This window comes from Polypterus senegalus, chromosome 5 (assembly GCF_016835505.1).
Source record: "Polypterus senegalus isolate Bchr_013 chromosome 5, ASM1683550v1, whole genome shotgun sequence".
Classification (NCBI taxonomy): Eukaryota; Metazoa; Chordata; class Cladistia; order Polypteriformes; family Polypteridae; genus Polypterus; species Polypterus senegalus.
Window position 1 is genome coordinate 121,071,308 of NC_053158.1, and position 15,408 is coordinate 121,086,715.

Below are 15,408 nucleotides of genomic sequence, written 5' to 3' on the forward strand. Positions count from 1 at the left end.
TTACACCGTGCTTTGTTTCCGCAGTAGCTGCACTTATGAATAAGCTTGTATGCGTTTTTGTTCAGCGTTCTTTGGGAGCTCTTCCTTCTTTTCTACGTACTGCGTTCACAGTCAGTTGACGTCATTACGTAGGAGGCATGATGATGTGAGACGCAGCTCCGCCCCCCACGGCCATCAAGCTAAATTCCATTACAGTATATGGAGAAAAATCGGTTCCAGTTATGACCATAATGCGTATAATTTCGAAATGAAACCTGCCCAACTTTTGTAAGTAAGCTGTAAGGAATGAGCCTGACAAATTTCAGCCTTCTACCTACACAGGAAGTTGGAGAATTAGTGATGAGTGAGTGAGTCAGTCAGTGAGTCAGTGAGGGCTTTGCCTTTTATTAGTATAGATAATCTACCTGTGTGCATTTTTCTCCACTCTTGTATGTCACCCTGTGCTCCTCCCTCTTCTTGAAATACATATTCACCACAGCCATGTCCATTCTTCACAAAATCTACTACCATCTGATCTTCTGCATTCCTTTCCTTGACACCATACCTACCCATCACTGCCTCATTTCTTCTGTTCCCTTTTCTGTTCCAATCACCACTCCCTCTTTCTCTCTTGGTGACACTCTCCACTACTTCATCCAACTCACTCCAAAAATCTTCTTTCTCATTCATTGCACACCCAACCCATATGCACTAACAGCATTCATCATCACACCTTCGGTTTCCAGCTTCATTATCATCACTGACACTCTTGTCACTTCCAAAAACTCTCGACATACTGTTCCTTGAAGATAACTCCTACCCCATTTCTCCTCCCATCCACACCATGTTAGAACAATTTGAAATCATCTGCAATACAAATTGCCTCACTCCCCTTCAATTTGGTCTCTTGCACGCACTATACATTCAATCAATCAATCAATCAATCAACATTTATTTATATAGCACATATTCATACAAAAAAAATGTAGCTCAAAGTGCTTTACAAAATGAATAGAAAAATAGAAGACACAATAAAAAATAAACATAAGTCAACATTAATTAACATAGAATAAGAGTAAGGTCCGATGGCCAGGGTGGACAGAAAAACAAAAAACTCCAAAAGATGGAGAAAAAAATAAAATCTGTAGGGGTTCCAGACCAAGAGACCGCCCAGTCCCCTCTGGGCATTCTACCTAACATAAATCATCATATTTTCATGGAAGGACCTGATGATGATGGTCACGTAGACTTCTGGCTTTCAGTCCATTATTGTTGGAGCATCATGATGCTTTGAGTAGGTGGTGGTGGCGCAGGCCGCCACCACAAAAACGGAAAAAACAGAAGAGAGAGTAGGGGTCAGTACGGATTTTAGAGCCACCATGAATAGTTATTATGAAGAATTGAACATACAGAGTATCAGGATTATGTTAAAGTGAAGTTATAAAAAGGCCATGTTAAAGTAATGTGTTTTCAGCAGTGTTTTAAATTGCTCCACTGTATTTGCCTGGCGAATTCCTATCGGCAGGCTATTCCAGATTTTAGGTGCATAGCAGCAGAAGGCCGCCTCACCACTTCTTTTAAGTTTAGCTTTTGGAATTATAAGGAGACACTCATTTGAAGATCTAAGGTTACGATTTGGAATATAACGTGTCAGGCATTCCGATATATAAGATGGAGCGAGATTATTTAAGGCTTTATAAACCATAAGCAGTATTTTAAAGTCAATCCTGAATGACACAGGCAACCAGTGTAGTGACATCAAAACTGGAGAAATGTGTTGGATTTTCTTTTCCCAGTTAGGATTCTAGCAGCTGCATTCTGCACTCGTTGCAAATGATTTATGTCTTTTTGGGTAGTCCTGAGAGGAGTGCGTTACAGTAATCTAGTCTACTGAAAACAAAAGCGTGAATTAATTTCTCAGCATCTTTCAATGATATAAGAGGTCTAACTTTAGCTATGTTTCTTAAATGAAAAAATGCTGTCCTAGTGGTCTGATGAATATGCGATTTAAAATTCAGATTACAGTCAACGGTTACCCCTAAATTTTTACTTCCGTCTTAACTTTTAATCCTAGTGCATTAAGTTTATTTCTGATAACCTCGCTGAATCCATTATTGCCAATTACCAAAATTTCAGTTTTCTCTTTATTTAGTTTGAGAAAATTACTATTCATCCATTCAGAAATACCAGTAAGACATTGTGTTAGTGTATCGAAAGAGTCGGAGTCATCAGGTGCTATAGATAAGTACAGCTGTGTGTCATCAGCATAGCTGTGGTAGCTCACATTGTAACCTGAGATAATCTGACCTAACGGAAGCATATAGATTGAGAATAACAGCGGACCCAGGATAGAGCCTTGTGGAACACCATATCGGATATCATGTGTCTTTGAGATTTGATTACCACAACTCACAAAGAATTTTCTCCCTGCCAGGTAGGATTCAAACCAATTTAAGACACTGCCAGAGAGGCCCACCCATTGACTAAGGCGATTTCTAAGAATATTATGATCAATGGTGTCAAATGCAGCACTCAGATCTAAGAGGATGAGAACAGATAAATGGCCTCTGTCTGCATTTACCCGCAAGTCATTTACTACTTTAACAAGTGCAGTTTCTGTACTGTGATTTGTTCTGAAGCCTGACTGAAAAGTATCAAGAATAGCATGTTTATTTAGGTGGTCATTTAACTGCATAATGACTGCCTTCTCTAAAATTTTACTTAAGAAGGGCAGGTTAGAAATGGGTCTAAAATTTTCAAAGGCAGAGGGGTCAAGATTATGTTTCTTAAGAAGGGGTTTAACTACAGCAGTCTTAAGACAGTCTGGAAAGACCCCCGTATCTAATGACGAATTTACTATGTCCAGAATATTGTCAATTAGAACACCTGATATTTCTTTGAAAAACCTGGTTGGTATTGGGTCAAGGACGCAGGTGGAGGATTTCAGTTGAGAGATTATACTATGTAATTCAGGTAACCTTCCTTCTTTCCAAAATACCAGCCAACTCTCTCCTCTTACCAGACATACTGCCAGCATATAAAGTTACTGCCCTTACTTCCACTCTGTTCACCTTCCTCTTCTCCCTCAGCCTCAGGACACACCTTCCCCCTCTTCTTCTCCTTCTTCAGTCAACAGTAGCCCAATTTCCACTAGCACCCTGTTGGGTAACAGTACTGGTGGCGGCTGTTGTTAATCCAGGCTTCAGCTGATCCAATATGGAAATCTGTATTGTTCACCGCATATTGATCTGGCAAAACTTTACCCCCCCGGATGCCCTTCCTGACGTAACACCCCCCATCATTCATCCAGGCTTGGGACCGGCACAAAAAAACACACTACAAATTCCAAATTTGGACAGGTATATATCTAAATTTGGAATTTGTAGGAAATAACAAAATACCTGCAGTGGGGATAATAAAGAGTTGAAATGGAAAAAATAATGATATAAGGTGTTAACAAGATTAATTGCTGCAATGTGAATCTTAGGGCTTATGAGAACATGAACATTCAGAAAGCATTTGATTAGCTGCCACATGAGTAGTTGGGCATTAAAGTAAAAGATGTGGGAGTTCAGGGTGACGTTTTTATATGGGTGTATAATTAGCTCAGACACAGGAAGCAGAGGGTGATGGTGCAAGGGACCTTATCAGAATTGCTATTTCTTTAAGGTGAATGCTATATTGTAATATGGATAGTATTTCAAAACACTTTATCCTAATGGCTATGTGACCCCTAAGTCTAATTTTTCTTCCACATTGTTGTGAGTAGATATATGCAAAATTATCTCAGACACAGGAAACAGAGGGTGATGGTGTGAGGGACCTTATCAGAATTGGCAGAAATTAAGAGTGGTGTTCTACAGGAATCAGTGTTAGTACCAGTGCTATTTTAATGCATATAAATGATTTAGATAGGAACATAAGTAACAAGCTGGTTACGGTTGCAGATGATGCCAAGATAGGTGGATTGGCAGATAATTTGGAATCCATTAATTCGTTGCAGACTGACTTGGACAGCATACACCCTTGGACAGATTTGTGGCAGATGAAATTTAATGTAATTAAATGGAAAGCAGTACACTTAGTAAGTTAAAGTGTTAGGTGTGAATACACAAGGGGAGGTTTGAAAATCGAGAGTAACCTTTATGAAAAGGATTTAGGAGTCATTAGTGGACTCTGCGCTATCATGTTCCTGACAGTGTTCAGTAGCTTTTAAGAATGCAAACAGAATGTTAGGTTATATAGCACAATGTGTTGAGTACAAATACAAGGAAGTTATGATTAAGCTGTATAATGTACTGGTGATGCCTCATCTGGAGTGCTGTGTGAAGTTTCTGTCTCTAGGCTATGAAAAGGACATAGCAGCACTAAAAAATGTCCAGATAAGAGCAATTAGGCTCATTCCAGGGCTACAGGGGATGCATTATGAATAAAGAATAATAAACTGAAAATGTTCAGCTCTAAGAAAATTAAGAGGTGATATGATTTAAGCGTTTAAATCTATAAAGGAAATAAGTTATTATTTTAAAATGAGTTAATCAAGAAGATGGGGACACAGTTGGAAACTTGTTAATGGTAAATTGCACACAAACAATAGGAAGATTTTCTTTACACAGAGAATCATTGACACTTGAAATGAGCTACCAATTAGTGTGATAGACTGTAAGACTTTTGGTACTTTCAAAACTAGACTTGATGTCTTTTTAGAAGCGTTAAGTGTATAGGACTGGTGATCTTTGTTGGGCTGAATGGCCTTTTATCATCTAGATTGTTCTAATATTCTAATAAGGGCAGCCACTAAGAAGGATATTGGAGAAGCATAAAGACAGAGAGGAATATAGCAGATAAGGTGAATAATGGCCCAGAGAGATTCTTTCAGTATTTTAGTAGTAAAAGAACAGTCAAGGAGGAGGTAAAGTACATTAGAAATAGTAAAGGGGAATTAAAAGATACAGACAGTGAAATAGCAGATGCTCTAAACTCGCATTTTTCTGAGGTCTTCACATATGAGGAAGCGGATAACCTCCCAGCGGTTAAAGAAACTACTAAGGTGATACTGACTGATTTGTAAATTGTAGAGGGAGAAGTACTGCTTAGATTAAATAGGCTGAGATTAAACAAATCACCAGGACCTGATATTTGTCCTTGAGTTTGAGGTTAGTAAGTAAGTACAGGTAAAATTCCGTTACAACGAATATCTTTACAACGACATTTTCATTGCAATAAAGTATTTTTATAGTCCCAACAGTTTCTCCATTTGACACGAGTCTATAGAAATCTTGTTACTACAAAATACATTCAGTAGATACTTTCATTACAACGAAGAGCATAAAAGACTTTGAAATGTCCGAATGAATCATTCACAGAGCAATTAGTTCTGCAGTCGCAGCTCAGTTGTGCACAATGATCCCCAAACAGAAACATTGTAAATTTTTTTTTTCTTTTTTCGAACTTTCCTCATACTATTTTTTTTGCTGTTTTTGTTTTCAGTGGTTTTTAGTGATATCTTTTGCTTATTGCTTGTCAACATTTGCAGAATCCATGAAAAAACAATAATAGTTCATATTAAAAAAAAAAAAAAACTTTAAATGTTTACAGCACTCAATTCACCATCGACACTGTCAACTTTATTGAAAGACCGAGTAAAAAAAGAAGAAAAATCTCGGGTTGCAAACATATGCGAACTTTGCTTTTGAAGTCATAGAAAAAGCAGTTTTTATGTGGTTCAGTGATGCTTGATCAAGAAACATTCCTATTAATGCAGCAGTCATTCAAGAAAATGTGAGGTTTCTAAACTCTCTTGGGACCTCCCCCAACTGGACAACACGCCAAAGAGTGTCCCGAAGTGTGGTCACCACATCTATGGAAAACTGTTTATTCATTGCCGGGGCAACAGCAGGTGCACAAACAGAAAAGATGCATGGTTGATGCAAGGTACATTGTAAATGCAGGGAACAGTATTATTTGATCACTAACCTGGCCACCACCCTGACTGACTGCTGTGTCTGTGTATAGGGGAGTGGCAGATCATGCTACAATAAATAACCGTGCTTTTCCCGTTTCAAGCTGAATAAAGCTGGTTTTCCTAAAGTACTGAGACTCGGCCTCGTGTTTTGGGGTGCAAGACAGGGACTTACAGCATGACCACGGTCTTTTAGGATTAGCTTCTGTGGCACCTCACTGCACCGCTGTGCGCCTGCCGAACAATCTTACACAGAAGCAGCAATTGTGTTTCACAAGCACTTCTGCATGTCATTCCTGTTGGGGGGTAAAGAATTCAGAAACCTCACAATATAAAGAACAAGAAAAGGATGATTCGTCTTCTGATTGATTACTGTGTTGCCCACAACATGCTTCCACGTTTAGGTAATGTTTGCATTGAATTCCTCCCACCCAATTGCATGGCAGTGCTTGAGCCATTGGATTTGGGCATCATTCGCACCCTGAAAGTATATTATCGCAAGGAAATGCTGAAAAAAATTCTCATCAGCATAGCTTGTAGACAAGAGGACATAGAATTAACACGAAAGAAGCTATTGAAATGATTGCAAATGCCTGGAAAGAAGTTAAAGAAAGCACTATAGTGACAAATACAGAATCTCATTACTACGGTCCTTGGCAGTTCATTTCAATGGAATTTTACCTGTATATAAATGCTTGACACATTTTTATGAAGGCACTGTGGAAATTGCAAAGGACTGGAAAATGGCAAATTATTATCCCATCATGTACAATATTAAAATAGTGACTGGGCAGATCCAAGCAACTATAGGCCAGTAAACTTAATGTCCATCCCAGGTAAGTTAATTGGAAGAATTATTAAAGGAAAGATGGAGCAAGACATGGGAGTTTTACTGAACAGTCAACATGGATACAGAAAAGAGAGATTATGTTTTACCGACATGCTGGAATTCTGTGAGGAATCAACAAAAGGATCTGATCAAAATGAAGCATTTGATATTATTTATCTTGGCTTTCATAAGATGTTGGACATCAAACTAAAACATATGGAAGCTCAGCATGTTGTGGTAGAAATTAACATCTGAAATAAAGAAAGAAACTTATCCTCAAACAAGGCAAGTCTGATAAAACCTTGTATGTCAGTTATCAGGCAGGAAAAAAGTTGTTTATTGTGTCATTTATTACTCTTCGGCTAATGCTTGAACAGTGAGTATTCATCAACAGCATTAGCATAATGGTAGGAGAAATAAAGGATAGATGTTCATTTTACAATTGGTTGATTGATTCCTTGGTTTACACCCAATTGATCTTTTTAAAATTAAAGTCTATTCTTATTCTTCTCATATCCTTTGGGTTGAGCCACCACCCTTGAAATTTCTGTGTAAGCAACAACTGTCCATTCTGGTTGGTTGCAACACATCTGCTGATTTTGTTAGTCATCTCTTGAGTCAACTTTCAGTACATTTTTTGCATTACATTTTTGTCTTTGTTGTTTACTTGACCTTTATCTGGTTTTCTGATATACCTAACAGGTTTCTGACACTTATTAACTCTTTATGCTATTTCTTTAAGCTGAATGCAATATTGTAATATGGACAGTATGTCAAAACATTTTATCCTAATGGCTATGTGACCCTTAAGTCTAATTTTTCTTCCACATTGTTGTGAGTAGAGATATACAAAATTATCTCAGACACAGGAAGCAGAATGTGATGGTGCAAGGAAACACTCAGAATTGGCTGATGTCAAGAGTGGTGTTCCACAGGGATCAGTGCTAAGGCCACTACTATTTTTAAAATATGTTTGAATAGGAATATAAGTAACAAGCTAGTTAAGTCTGCAGATGATACCAAGCCAGGTGGATTGGCAGATTATCTATCTATCTATCTATCTATCTATCTATCTATCTATCTAATCATTACAGAGGGATTTGCATATAGGCTTGGGCAGATTTGTGGCAGATGAAATATAATGTAAGTAAATGTAAAGTATTACATGTAGGAAATAAAGAATGTTATTTTTGAATGCACATTATAACATCTGGAAACCAGAAGTACACCTTATAAAAATGATTTAGAAGTTGTAGTGGACTTGACAGAAGGAGTTGCATTGCATCTTTGTGGACCTGGAGAAAGCATATGACAGGGTGCCTCGAGAGGAGTTGTGGTATTGTATGAGAAATTCAGGAATGGCAGAGAAGTATGTAAGAGTTGTATGAGAAGAGAAGTATGTAAGAGATATGTACGAGGGAAGTGTGACCGTTTTAAGATCTGCAGTAGGAGTGACGGAGTCATTCAAGGTGGAGGTGGGATTACATCAGGGATCGGCTCTGAGCCCTTTCTTTTTTGAAGTGGTGATGGACAGGTTGACCAATGAGATCAGACAGGAGTCCTAGTGGACTATGAAGTTTGCTGATGACATTGTAATCTGTAGCAATATTAGGGAGCAGGTTTAGGAGACCCTGGAGAGGTGGTGATATGCTCTTGAGACGAGGAATGAAGGTCAGTAGGAACAAGACAGAGTACATCTGTGCAAATGAGAGGGAGGTCAGTTGAATGGCGAGGATGCAAGGAGCAGAGTTGGCGATGGGGGGATGAGTTTGAATACTTGGGATCAACAGTACAGAGTAATGGGGATTGTGGAAGAGAGGTGAAAAAGAGAGTACAGGCAGAGTGGAATGGGTGGATGGGTGGAGAAGAGATTTGTGACAGACGTATCAGCAAGAGTGAAAGGGAAGTTCTACAAAACGGTAGTGAGACTAGCTACAGTGGGTACGGAAAGTATTCAGACCCCCTTCAATTTTTCACTCTTTGTTATATTGCAGCCATTTGCTAAAATCATTTAAATTAATTTGTTTCCTCATTAATGTACACACAGCACCCCATATTGACAGACAAAAAAATGAATTTTTGAAATTGTTGCAGATTTATTAAAAAAGAAAAACTGAATTATCACATGGTCCTAAGTATTCAGACCCTTTGCTCAGTATTTAGTAGAAGCACCCTTTTGAGCTAATATAGCCATGAGTCTTCTTGGGAAAGATGCAACAAGTTTTCACACCTGGATTTGGGGATCCTCTGCCATTCCTCCTTGCAGATCCTGTCCAGTTCTGTCAGGTTGGATGGTAAACGTTGGTGGACAGCCATTTTTAGGTCTCTCCAGAGATGCTCAATTGGGTTTAAGTCAGGGCTCTGGCTGGGCCATTCAAGAACAGTCACAGAGTTGTTGTGAAGCCACTCCTTCGTTATTTTAGCTGTGTGCTTAGGGTCATTGTCTTGTTGGAAGGTAAACCTTCGGCCCAGTCTGAGGTCCTTAGCACTCTGGAGAAGGGTTTTGTCCAGATTATCCCTGTACTTGGCCGCATTCATGTTTCCCTCGATTGCAACCAGTCGTCCTGTCCCTGCCGCTGAAAAACACCCCCACAGCATGATGCTGCCACCACCATGCTGCACTGTGGGGACTGTATTGGACAAGTGATGAGCAGTGCCTGGTTGTCTCCACACATACCGCTTAGAATTAAGGCCAACAATTAAGGTGTAACAGAACGAGGTGCAGAGGACAGAAAGATATGGCAGAAGATGATCCGTTGTGGCAACCTCTAATGGGAGCAGCCGAAAGAAGAAGAAGAAGAAGTGGACTCGACACTATCAACTGTCAATGTTCAAAAGTCATTAAGGCTAACAGAGTATTAGATTATACAGCATGATGTGTAGAATAGAAGTACATGGATGTTATGCTCATGCTTTATGAAGCCTCTGGTGAAGCCTCACCTGGAGGACTGTGTACAGCTGTCCTGTTCAAATGGTGGCCCTTGGGCCACATGCAGCCCAGAAACAGCCTCTTAGTGACCTAGCCTGTGTTCCCACCAAAAATGCAGCAAAAAACTGAGAAAAACACTTTTCACAACACTTCAGAAATTTCCACAGTAATACAGACAATGGAATGCAACACTCTGTTTAGCCTAGCAACATTCAACCCACAATTCAGCAAGTTATGTGTCTAGAAGTGGTGGTAATAATTTACAATACTGTGACAACCAGTTGAATAAGACATACAGGAGCCGGTTCTCCAGGGGAATCTTCAAAATGCCAACTGGCTTTTTAATTGGTGTGCCGTGCTATAAACGGTTCAACTGTGACACAGTGGTAGCGCTGCTGCCTTACTGGAAGGAAGTCACTGGTTTGCATTCTGAGTCCTCCCTGCATGGAGTTTGCAAAGCAACTTTGAGTAGTGAGAAAAGCTGTGTATAAATGTAAAGATTATTATTATTATTACTGCTACTTGTCTGGGTCACAAGGACACCACCAAAACAAAAAAATGGTAGCCTTTCACTTCTTTACCTCTTCCTGCTCTTTTACTATTCGCTCCCCTATCACTCAGCTCTTTCTAGGGTGGTGCCTTGAGCTCTCACAAAGTGCGGGATGTGTAGTAAAGCCACGCTTTATCACAAGTGGTGATTTAAAACAAACCTATGTTCCCTCAGTGTGCAGTAGATGTATTCATGTGTCAGTTACCGTTATTAATTGTTAAGGGTGTGTGCACTGATAACTTTGATAGCATTGGTAGTTAGTTATCTTTTATTCTGTTAAATGCACTTTGTGATGTGCCTGGGTCATATATGACCAAAATATTTATTTTTATTTCAAAAGGAAAATGCCTGTTATTGCAAATACTGTGCATTTTTTGGATTTTGTGCACTTTGAGATGTGCCTAGGTCAAATCTAAGCAAAATGTTTATTTTATTTTAAAAAGGAAGCAATTGTTATTGTTAACACTGCGCACTGTTTTGTTTATGCCCTTGGAGATGTGCCTAGGTCAGATATAGTACTTTTTTGTTTGAAAAGTAGAAAAAAGTATTGCTACTACCACAGAACTTTTCACTTTTAGCTTTTTATTGTTTTGTGCACTTTTTAATGTGCCTATTCTAGTGTGGTGTTAAGGTGTCACTCACTGCACTTGGGTCCCAATCCAGGTGTTTGTTGTATGGTGGGTGTGGCAATGCATTATCATCGCATGCTCTCAACCTGTGTAAGATATGACCAAATTAAAAAGGGAAACAATGAGTAAACATTACTTGTTTTTCAATACATTCATTTCTGTTGGTTTAAAATTTGTCATTACCTGCTTTTTACCAGCCGCTGAAAATGTCTGGCCTAGCTAAATTTCTTGGTTTGAAAATCTGGCCCAACTAAATTTATAATTGAATAGCCCTGGTGTACAGCTTTAGTCTGCAGGCTACACAAAGGATATAGCTTTCTAGAAAATAACCAGAGAAGAGTGACTAGATTGATTCCAGGACTACAGGGGATGCGTTATGAGGAAAGATTAAAAGAGCTGAGCCTTTTCAGTTTAAGCGAAAGAAGATTAAGAGGAGACATGATTGAAGTGTTTTATAATTACAAAATGAATTAGTACAGTGGATTGTGTTATTTTAAAATCAGTTCACCAAGAACATGGCAACACAGTTGAAAACTTGTTAAGGGTAAATAGTGTATAAACATTAGGAAGTTTTTCTTTACACAGAGAACCATAGACACATGCGGTATGCTACCAAGTAGTATGGTAGACAGTAGGACTTCAGGGACTTTCAAAACTAGATTTGATGTTGTTTTAGAAGAATTGGATATGACTGGACAGCTTTGTTGGGCTGAAAGGCCTGTTCTTGTCTAGATTATTCTAATGTTCAAATGTGACATATCAATAAACAGGATTACTGAGACTAAAGGTATAGTTCAGGCATTATTATTATAATTATTGTTATTATTGATAAATCTGTTGCAGATCTAGATTGTAAAGAAGATTTAAATGTGGCTGAATGTTTAAATCATATCAAATTATCTGTCCTTTGTAAAGCTTGTTCTTCTTCCTTGGTCTAAAATTTATAACACTGAGAGTTGCAGTTGTTAATTTAAATTGCTCTGAGAACTGCAATTTAATTGTATCCATTCATTTATTTTCTAAGAAACTCACCCATTTCAGGTTTATAAGAAACCTTGGATAAGGTACAAATGCTTTGCTGGGCAGACACACACACAAACACAGTGTCCCCTCTTACAGCTTAATGATCTTGAAACAGCATTTTTATTTAGTTATCTTGCTAGTGACTAGATTTTTTTACAGACCACTCTTTCCTTAAAGGATAATTTCAATATTTTTCACGTTTAAGTTATTTTTTTCACAAACATGCTACATATGCATTTAGCACATGGATTTGGGTTCTAAATGAATTGCATTGTATAAATGTCATAAATGTAGAAAGGACAGTTCTTGCATGTGTGTGAACTGTTAACATTTGAATTTGATGATTACATATAGCACTGAACTGACCCCTCTGTACTGTTCTTTTCTCTGCATGTCCTGGAGTATAAAAGAAACACCACCATACAGCAACATGTGGGGACTGGCAAGAAAAAAACAAAAAAAGAAAACACGCGGTCACTGATTACAACTATGTTATGCAAATGAATATGAATAATATGAATAATGTTGCATCTGTGCCAGAATGTTTTCCGAAATATACTATACAGGTCATAAAATGAATAATTTCAGATATCATATATATCTATGTCTCTGTGGGTTTTTTGTCAGTGCGGCTTTCACATCATGGACCATAAAGTGCATACTAATTCAGTGTGAGCAGGAACACTCAATAAAACTGAATAAAAAAAAAAAGTGGCAGTGAGATATGAATAAGGCAGATTCACCAGCGTTTGTGTGTCAGCTTTTATCCATCCAGATCAGAGAATGTCCAGTTCCATTGTCTTAAAACACCACTTACATCTACAGTTATTCCCAGTTTCAAATAAAAACTAACAGCGTCAGATCCCCTGGGGGTGGGGGGAGTGTTAGTATTTATCGTGATTGTGACTGAAAGAATAAAAGTGAAAATAAAAGAACTCTTAACTTTTACAAGTACTATAAATGTACACCGACTGTTACAGACACAAACCAAATGTATGTGTTTATTGTATTATATTAACAATAACAGCAGCTCACTACTGAAACAGTAAATATAGGAGGCAGTCAGGATTGAACCGGGGACTCTTGATTACAAGTCAGCGATTCTTACAGCTACGCCATGGAAGCTGTTGTATCATCCTTGAACCTTTTGTGAAAGTGTTTATTTTATCTTTGGACCTAATACTTTTATGCCTACATATTGTCATTTATTACTAAAATATGAAAACGTTTGTTTTAACAATGAGTTTACACAGATTATTGTAGAAACGGAACACACATGAAATGTATGTGTTCCAAATAACAATCTATTATTTCCACTCTAAAACTCCAGCACTTCACTCTCAGATAATCAAGGCATGAGCTGGGAGAACTTTGTGCACATTCTGCTGCGGTGGGGGGATGGAATAGCAGGCTGCATGCTGCTTGTCTTTATCAGCACATTTACAGGACAAAGATGCTGACGGAGAGGTGCGAAGGGATTTAAGGTGGGCCGGATTTACAAGTTTTTTCATAGGCTTTGGTAATTCTAGCGTTAACTGTAACTTGTGTGTCTGGTGTACTACAGGTGGCCAAGTCTGTCTACATTGTGTAGCATTATCTATTAAGTCTAGGGAACTGTGTACTGCCACTCGTACAAATTTGATCAAAGTCACCATTTATCTTAATGAATTAGCTGTGTTTACTTTTTGTTTAATGTTGTTAGGAAAATTAGTTTTTTATTTAAGGACAATATAACAGTGAATGCAGCAAATGCCTAAGTGCTATGTAAGAAGTTCAAGGTTGAGATAGTGGAGTTTAAAGATTATAGCCCAGGATCTGTGATGCTGGAACCTCTATTTATAAGTACCTGATTATTGAAGGTTTGCTTTTTTATTTTGATCGTTCTTTGAATTTTGAAAGTTGCAGTTATATTTTGATTTTTTTTCAACATGAAGTATTTTGACAAATGAAGTTGTGGCCGTTTTTGATTTTTCAAAGTCTTTTACATATATAGTATATCCATGCAGTGTGGAATTTACTAAACTGATTGGAGGGGAGAGGGAAAGAAAGAACAATCTGGGTTATTGTTGCACTTCCAGATACTGGACACTTCAATAGTGCTTATTTTCAATTAATCACACAACAAAATCCTTGTCACCTTCATGTACTTGACTTGGCTACTTCATTTGCAACTAGTAAAGAAAAAATAAAAACAAAAAGCATTCAGTTACAAACTGATCTACCAGTCATATTAGAAATTAGTCCAATTCTGAACACTTTGCTGATTCGGTGGTACATCTTTAATTAATATAGAGACTAGTATGAATTTGGTTCTGTGTTATTATGAAACCATGCTGCATGTTATTGTTTGGATTGCATGCATTTGGTTTGCATTTATTTCATTATATTTGTACAGCAGTTTTGTGTCCTATTTCACTATATGGATTAAAAAGCGGTATGTATTGTCATAGTGTGTTTTTAATTAACATATTTCTTTTTTTTCTTCATCTTTAGCTATGTTTGACAGGGACAATAAAGGAGGAGTAAATTTCAATGAATTTGCAGGTGTTTGGAAGTATATTACTGATTGGCAAAACATCTTCAGAACGTATGACCGGGACAATTCTGGACTAATTGACAAGAATGAGCTAAGACAAGCCTTGACTGGGTTTGGTAAGAAAGCTGTAATTAAAATCTTCAAAGTCCAAACTTATTTTGATTTGTGCAAGTTCTTCCTTTTGTAAATATAGTAAGTAAAAGGACTAGTAAGTGAGTAGATGCTTTGATTTTGTTGACGTGTACAGACTACAGCAGGATAGATCTCTATTTTCAGTGAACATTCATAAATGAGTTCCATGAAGTAAGTCAGTAACTTGACCTTATTTTATCTTGCCTGTCTTGGTAAGTTGTGGGAAAGTGAAGGAATCAACATTGGGTGAAAGGTGAGTCATTCAGATGATGACATCCATCCATCCATCCATCCATCCTCTTCCGCTTATCCGAGGTCGGGTCGCGGGGGTAGCAGCTTAAGCAGAGAGGCCCAGACTTCCCTCTCCCCGGCCACTTCTTCCAGCTCTTCCGGAGAATCCCAAAGGCGTTCCCAGGCCAGCCGGGAGACATAGTCCCTCCAGCGTGTCCTGGGTCTTCCCCGGGCCTCCTCCCGTTGGACGTGCCGAACACCTCACCAGGGAGGCGCCCAGGAGGCATCCTGATCAGATGCCCGAGCCACCTCATCTGACTCCTCTCGATGCGGAGGAGCAGCGGCTCTACTCTGAGCCCCTCCCGGATGACTGAGCTTCTCACCCTGTCTTTAAGAGAAAGCCCAGACACCCTGCGGAGGAAACTCATTTCAGCCGCTTGTATTCGCGATCTCGTTCTTTCGGTCACTACCCATAGCTCATGACCATAGGTGAGGGTAGGAGCGTAGATCGACTGGTAAATTGAGAGCTTTGCCTTACGGCTCAGCTCCTTTTTCACCACGACAGACCGATGCAGAGCCCGCATCACTGCGGATGCCGCACCGATCCG

General features: G+C 38.7%; 1 protein-coding gene across 2 annotated transcripts in view; it reads left to right on the top strand.

Moving 5' to 3' along the window:
• The window catches only part of pdcd6 (programmed cell death 6), a 141,322-nt gene that overhangs the window by 112,365 nt on the left and 13,549 nt on the right, over positions 1-15,408 (top strand). The window contains exons 1-2 of one of the 2 annotated variants that reach the window (XM_039753303.1): positions 13,367-13,385; positions 14,395-14,553. In XM_039753303.1, coding sequence (XP_039609237.1) covers positions 14,397-14,553 — 157 coding nt within the window. In that variant the 5' untranslated portion in view covers positions 13,367-13,385; positions 14,395-14,396. Of the gene's footprint in view, positions 1-13,366; positions 13,386-14,394; positions 14,554-15,408 lie in introns of those variants that run through there. The other variant, XM_039753302.1, reaches the window with a different exon arrangement.